At 44.1% G+C, this 7,443-nt stretch overlaps 1 protein-coding gene and 1 long non-coding RNA gene across 3 annotated transcripts; one reads left to right on the top strand and one right to left on the bottom strand.

Moving 5' to 3' along the window:
• Positions 1–345: 345 nt before the first annotated feature.
• LOC111258164 lies at positions 346–1,902 on the bottom strand. The gene is made up of 2 exons (XR_002678766.1): positions 1,596–1,902; positions 346–711 (listed from the first exon to the last, which is right to left on the bottom strand). It is a non-coding gene; the product is annotated as an uncharacterized LOC111258164 (long non-coding RNA).
• A 312-nt stretch (positions 1,903–2,214) lies between these two features.
• LOC101778619 (probable protein phosphatase 2C 75) lies at positions 2,215–7,437 on the top strand. Of its 2 annotated transcripts, XM_004979155.3 has the most exons (4): positions 2,216–2,830; positions 3,966–4,334; positions 4,422–4,539; positions 5,109–7,437. In XM_004979155.3, exons 1-4 carry the CDS (start codon positions 2,633–2,635, stop codon positions 5,204–5,206), a joined length of 783 nt encoding a protein of 260 aa, XP_004979212.1. In that variant the 5' UTR covers positions 2,216–2,632; the 3' UTR covers positions 5,207–7,437. The 2 variants fall into 2 exon arrangements, with proteins under 2 accessions (XP_022685094.1, XP_004979212.1); XM_022829359.1 differs by having other exon boundaries at positions 2,215–2,830; positions 4,422–7,437.
• Positions 7,438–7,443: the final 6 nt, after the last annotated feature.

The raw sequence follows: 7,443 nt of genomic DNA, 5'->3' as shown, positions 1-7,443 counted from the left end.
CTTCACGCGCTCCGGAACCGCTCCACCACCGTTCACTGCACACCGTCCACGCTGTTCCTCCGCCCATTTTTCACCCTGTGGTGATCTTGCCTCCCTCTCCTCTCCATTTTTTCTTCTACTTATTGCTGTCCCCCACGAACCATGGTCTGCTTCTCTGGGGATCCATCACTGCGGGCACCTCTTTTCAGGGTGGAGTCGGTGACCACAGACCGGCAGCACATTCTTGGCCGCCCGATCCAATATCGATGTCTACGATGATCCTTTTAACCGAGGCAAGCACCTGTCAACAAGTCCACCATGGACCTTTTTCGATATAACCCCTGCTGAATCTGTTATCGACATAACTGAGGGTCAAACACAAAAGGTTCTGCTGATGATTGCTTAGTAAGGGAGGCTTGAAACTTTTGTCTGATATGAGCATCAATAGCTGGGCAGGCATTAGCAATATGACCTCTTAGACTGCTCGTGCCAAATTTGGTGTTCATGTGCAGTCTACAGTACTTACAACTAGCCTTTAGATCACCATCGACATCGACTAAACTTTGCTCAAAGTGTTTCCAAACAGCAGACCTTGTACGGCGTGGTGTTTGGGATGTGTAGATCTCTATGGAATAGTTACTTATAGAACTACCCGAAGCGTGTTTGGGATGTGTAGATATCTATGGAATGGTTACTTGTAGAACTACCCGAAGCAGTGGATGACATGTTTACCTACATTAGACCCAACAACAACAAATTAAATTTGACAGATATTATAGTAAATGCTCTTCTCCAGCCACAAATTAAGATTACCAGTAAATTAATCTGCAATGGCATAACAACAATCGTATGACAACAATCATAGGCAAAAAATATCAGGAATGGTTACTGAACTTATTAGTATAGCCAGTAATCATCAGTAATGGTTATTGAACTAATTAGTATAGCCAGGAAACAATGTTAGTGACTTGATACAACTTGACAAAATAGCACAGTAAATTAATCTGCCATGGCATAACAACAATCGTAGCAAAATATTAAAAACAGGAACTGACACATACCAATATATGATGCATGTTAGGGGGTGTTTGGATCCCCGGGCTAAATTTTAGCCCCTGTCACATCGAATGTTTGGACACTAATTAGGAGTATTAAACATAGTCTAATTACAAAACCAATTTCACAACCCCTAGGCTAAATCGCGAGACGAATCTATTAAGCCTAATTAGTCCATGATTTGACAATATGGTGCTACAGTAAACATTCGCTAATGATAGATTAATTAGGCTTAATAGATTCGTCTCGTGATTTAGCCTAGGGGTTCTCCAATTAGTTTTGTAATTAGCTCATGTTTAGTCCTCCTAATTAGCATCCGAATATTCGATGTGACACGGACTAAATTTTAGCTCCAGGATCCAAACACCCCCTTAGATTCTTCCTACCATTGCCCAAAATTAGAAATCAAATCCCGGATGGATTATTGCTAGGTAAAATTAGAGAGGTTCAAGGGGGGATTTATTGCAAGATAATTCTATTAAAATCAAGAACATAGGCCATGGTTAGGTTTTGGATACTTGGATGCAGATGGATAGGGAGAGGGGAAGGATGGTCCTCACCAGCCTATGTTCGAAGGTGTGCCGCCGTCAGGTGAGATTGCCACCTCGCTACAGGTAGGGGGTGCTTGCCGCCTTCTGGAGTCTTGTTCGCTGCTGTTGTACGTCAGGGTGCCAGTTGGGGGCGACAGCGCTAGTGAGTAGTGGAGACTCACGCTGGCCGTAGCGAATCCGAGTTGCGGATAGGGCACGACTAGAACCTTGACGAGTCCCCTTGACGGCCGCTGCGTGCCCCCTTGGCGGCAGCACCGTGGGTGGGAGAAGATAGAAGAGAAGAGGTGTGCGTGAAGTATGTGAAGAAGACTTTCAACACGTGTCGACCACTGGAATCCAATCTAATCCGGGCCAAACTTATCACAGCTAGATACCGGTACCCCAAACCTAACTCTTTACCTGGGCCAACCGGTTCCCCAAAACCAGGCTCAACTCCATCAAAGCCCAAACAAAAAAACTGGGTTCGCACCGAACCATTGCCAGCTTTATCCGTCATGATCCACCGCATAGGCCCGCCGGGCGTTGGCGATGGGAAATTCTTGTGGACCACTGGCTTTCTGCGAGACTGCGACCGCTCCCTTCGCGGTCGCTGCCCCAAACCGCGCACAGCCACTTGTTCCTCTTCCTCCCCGCCCCGTGTACTATTTTCTCTCCACGATTTCACCGTCGGACCACCATCCTATTCTTGTCCGCTCCCCGACCTGCCTTTTACCTTTTTCATTGGCCGCCACCACCACCGCCAGCCTCCTGACGTGTCTCCGACTGTGTTGATTGGCCGTCTTCCTCCCCCCTTCCGTGACGCGATCAAGATCGGAAGAGCCACTGCCGCTGCTTTGTCGCGCAAAGATCGATCTTAGGCGTCGTCGGGCCGCGGGGAGGTCAGATCTTGGGTGGCATTGGGGCGGACCTTTGACAGGTGGGTTGGTTCTGATAGAGGAGGCACGACGGCGGCGGCTACGGCGGCAGCGGTGGCGACGGCGGCGCCGTCGGGTGGTGGTGGCGGCGGGTGCCTTGACTGCCTTCAGGATGTGGTGCGGGCGCTGTCGATGGGATCGTGCCTGACGGCGGAGCAGCGGCCAGCCTCGGCAGCAAGGGCGGCGCCCTGGGGCAAGGAGGGAGAGGGCAGGAGGAGGGAGGAGGAAGTGCCCGGGAGGATCGCCGGGAACGGCGTGGGCAATGCGGCCTGCCTCTTTACGCGGCAGGGGAGGAAAGGCACCAATCAGGACGCCATGGTCGTCTGGGAGGTATGTTAATGTATATCTATCTACTGGTCTTCTGGGATCTCCCTTACTTAATACGACATCATTTGCCTTGCGATTGTCTCTCCTTTCTTTAATTGACAAATGTTGGTCGTCGTTGAAATTGATCTCGAGTTCTCGACCCAGGAGTATTAGGAACGAATCCATGCCTTTAATGGGATAAGTTGAATTAGGCACAAACATTAATAGCCCAAGGTGTTGATCTGCCAACCCTTTTATCTTCAGGATAACATTGCATAATGAAACAATTCAGTTTCATCAAATGTGATGTGTTTTCATAGAAACAATTCGATGACACACAAACTTGGCATGGTTTATTATGTTTTCTAAACTTAAAGTTATTTTCTTGATGAAATGGTATTCAAACTCTGAATAATGTAATGCTTACTGACAATGCAGCACCAAAATGAAGCTACTCCATTCATCCCCTTTGAATTAATAATGATGCCAGCCTCATTCAACTGTTTTGATTTTTCTTCTTTTTTTTGGAAAAAGATCAACTATCTGATCTGGCGCATCAATCAAATGTTTTAAAAGGAAGAATTGAATAACTAAATGCTTGAACACTAAGCATGGCACAACATCTCCCACCAGTTTCAGTGAACTTCGAAGGCTTGGAAGTTTGGATGTTGCAGTACATCTTGAGTCTTCCTTTCAAAGAAAAATCTTGTGGTTTTGTAATTTGCTCATTGAGAAATAGGATAGTTGTTTATTACTAACCTTGTTACAAAACCATGGCACTTTGGGTAGCTTGCAGTTAAATAATTGACTTTGATCCACAACTTCTTCTTGTTAGTTGAGTTTAAACATTTCAAAACAGTGTAGATAATTTGTCCCAAGAAATAGCTTCATAGTAATTAACTTTCAATGTTTATAAATATATTATGATAGAAATTAGTTATTAAAGTTGTATATTGGTCACCATATTGGAACATTAGGAAAGCTTGACCTGCATATGCATCAAATGAGCAAAATAGAGAGTGGAAAAGTCCTCCATCTTTGACACTGTATCCTTCGAATGAAAAGTTATGTTTACATCCTTTGAAAATTTTGATCTTTTATTTGCTTTCTCTTGATATATGATCATAACTCCTTGGAAATACCATTTCATTATGTACAGAACATTAATGGAAGAGCAGACACAGTTTTTTGTGGGGTTTTTGATGGACACGGCCCACATGGCCATATCGTCGCAAGGAAAGTTAGAGATACTCTCCCTTTGAAGCTGTGTGATTTGATATATGACGACTATGGGGAAAGCCCTATCAGCAATTCAGATGGTTCAATTCTAGAAGAGACTTTATCTCCATATGCAGATGCAGAGGACAAATCTCCCATGTCTGGACAGAAACAAGAACATCGGGAATTCTTTTGCTCAATGAAAGATTCATTCCGAAAGGCTTTTCGAGTAACAGATAAAGAACTTAAATTACACAGAAATATCGATAGCATATGCAGTGGAAGTACAGCAGTTACTTTAATCAAGCAGGTACCTGTTTTCTTATAAAAAATGGGTTTAGTATTACTTCAGAATTCTATATGTTGACAATTCAATGCTTTCCCTCTGTATTATCAGGGCCAGGATCTTATTGTTGGGAATTTAGGTGACTCTAGAGCTGTATTAGGAACCAGAGATCAAAATGGTCGCTTGGTCGCTCATCAGTTGACAGTTGACCTGAAACCTGATCATCCAAGTAACTCTCTCTCACTTCCCAAATTTAAAATATGTTCTTCTAATTTTCAGTTCCAAATTGAGTCATTGACTAGCTTGGTAGCTCCTGCTAGGCTGCTACTAGTGACCGTGTGATGTTGTTGGGTTAGAGCACCTTTTGTCCATATCGCTTCTGAAGTTGTATCTTATCATTCTCTTACAATAAAAATGCAGCAATATAACAAATACTTGTTGCCTTCTTCTTTGACACAGAACACTTCTCTTGTTCTGTGTTCTTAGCCAACAATTCGGACCATTAAAATATTCATATGTTCCACAGAGGCAAATTATTTTATTGCATTGCGAGGTCTGCCTGCTGGTTAATTTTTTTTTAATTTTGCAACATCACCCAACTGGTTATCGACTTGTCGTTAAAGTCTTTTTGTAGTCTTAAAGAAGCCTAAGTGACCACTGGCCAGCAAAGTCTTTGCCAGATCTGGAATATTTGTATTTCTGTTTGATGGATGAGTATGGCGCAATTATTTTTCTTTCATATCATAGACAGCTCTGTACTGTAGTGACTTTAGGATTGTGCTCATTATGCTAAATCAGGGAATGGGGCCAAAAAGGTGGTGTTGATGGCACTGACCATGGAGCCCACAGTTCATGTTGGGTGGTTGAGGGTGCTTTTATTTTTGTGGTGGCGGTGAGCAGAGTAGGGGAGAAACAGTTTGATGGTGATGATGCAGAGGTTGTAGAAAAGGGGTGGAACAGTTCGATGGATTGTGAGGAGGGGGCAGTTGGTAAGGGCCAGCACTATTAATGGTGCAGCTAGTGCTATGCCTCCAGGCGATGCAATATTGTGTTAAGTGGGATGGTTCTGCCCCTGAGGACTAATGAGGTTATGTACTACAATCCTGTCCCTTTTAGGCATATTAAGAGCTAGTGATCTGGTGAAACAGCTGAGAATACCTATTTTTTGTGATTGAGCTAACAAAAAGGATGAAGCTTACACTAACAGACTAGTGGGTTCTATGGAGTTGGATACCCCAAGGTGCAGTAACTCCAGAAAAATAAAGAGAATTTAAGCTCACTTACAAAAAGTGATCAAGTGGATCTCAAAATGCAGGGCCTTGATTTATCACTTCTAATTAATTAGGATCTCAGAATCTTTAGTGGATATGGTGAAGACTGTAGTTGCAGGTACTAGGAAGATCAGGTTTGATGCCCCCAAATGCCATGGTGATCAGGAAGATCAGGTACTTGGCTAACATGTCTAGGAGAGGGGAAATATAGGGAGAGGAGATAGAGATGGGGACTTCTTTCTTTGCTGGATTGGCAATAATGTGGAGCTGCTACACATGATAGCAACTAAATTGTAATAGACCAACTAATTGGATAACAAGAGATGAGACCCTTATTTAGAGATTATAACATAACTTAGAAATACTTTGCTAGCTTAAGGATGAAATCTCCGAGCGATCAACATGGCGTTGAAGCCAGCATGATTGGCGGTGGCCACACTAGTGGCACTGTATGCCAACCATAACATCTAACTATACTTGACTACCCCAAAAGATTAAGAAAATAGGCCGTATCTTTCCAGAATCCTCACCAAGATAGATATTGGGGTGCATGGAGGGAAACTTTTTGAATGTAGGAGCCAAGGAGAGGGCAGACAAATCCCTGAAAGCCAGTGAGATAGGTTAAATGCCTCGATGCCTTCCACATCAGCTCATGGGGAGTAGTTTTAAACTGCCAATAAGTCATGCACAAATTAACGCAGCTTCATTGTAGCAAAATGGCCATAATCTTCTCCACGTATTTGTATTTCAATCATTTTGTACTCTGAAAATCTAGTAGTTTTGCAAGCTTCAATACAGCTGTTCCTTTCTTGTTCCAAATTCAAAATTAAATTACTCTGCAGTACAACTGGTATCCTCCTGTCTAGACTGTAGATTAAAACAAGATAGCACAATTGGCCAATACTAAGGCCGAAATTTAAGCGCCTAAAACTATCCATACAGATCATACATCGACAAAATAGAAAAAGCAGATGAGAAATTTCCAACTGATATGATACTTCATATGTGCTTAAAAAGGCGACGTAATAGTTCAAGCCTGATCATGTTTTAAAATGGGAGCATTTTCAGCCTGACTGACAAAATGTTTACCTTAGGAAACATGCTATAATTCTCAAAAGATAGGAGTCCAAATTACCGCCCTGATCTTGTCACTGAATCTAACAGACACCCCTGAACCTAATACCAGGAATCTTGCTCCCCTCAACTCTCATTACTGGCCAAATGACCCCCTAGCCTGTTTTAACCTGGTTCCTATCCTGCGTGTCACTGGTTTTACTATTTTTTCTCTCCATGTCAGCCTCTTTTCTAGCGTTTACCCTCTCCTTTGCTACTGCCGCTCGGTTAACATACGTGAGCGAAGCAACATGCGAGCGGGGTGCGGGGTACAGCCAGTGGATGATGACGGGCCGCACGGATGAGGCTTCGACGACCGGCGATGTCGTGGACAGCGGAATCAGCGAGGAGCTCTGGCGAACTGCAAGTCAAGGTGACGAATCGTCGGCGCGTCCCGAAGGCGGCACAAAGACGACAAGCCATCTGAGCGGCAGTGCACAGGCGACCAGGCTGATTCAGCAGAAGCACTAGAAAAAATCGGGCAGGGCTGGTGGCAGCCACATGCTCCCCAATCCAAGCTCCTCAATTCGGTGTAATTCGTTCACGTGTTTTCCATCGTTTCAATTTTTTTCCTCCCAATCTCTGATAGGTGTGCAGCTACACAGCCAAGCACAAAACATAACAATAGTTGTAGCCAGGGGGCATTGATTGATTGTGCAGGGTCCTGGCCATGCCTGACGAGTTCTTGGACACCATGTTGGAGATTCATTGTGTGCTCCCTGTAATCAAAGGTTGCCACACCTCAGGCT

Source organism: Setaria italica, chromosome VIII (genome assembly GCF_000263155.2).
Source record: "Setaria italica strain Yugu1 chromosome VIII, Setaria_italica_v2.0, whole genome shotgun sequence".
In the NCBI taxonomy this organism is placed as follows: Eukaryota; Viridiplantae; Streptophyta; class Magnoliopsida; order Poales; family Poaceae; genus Setaria; species Setaria italica.
This window is presented reverse-complemented; position numbering and strand designations above follow the sequence as displayed.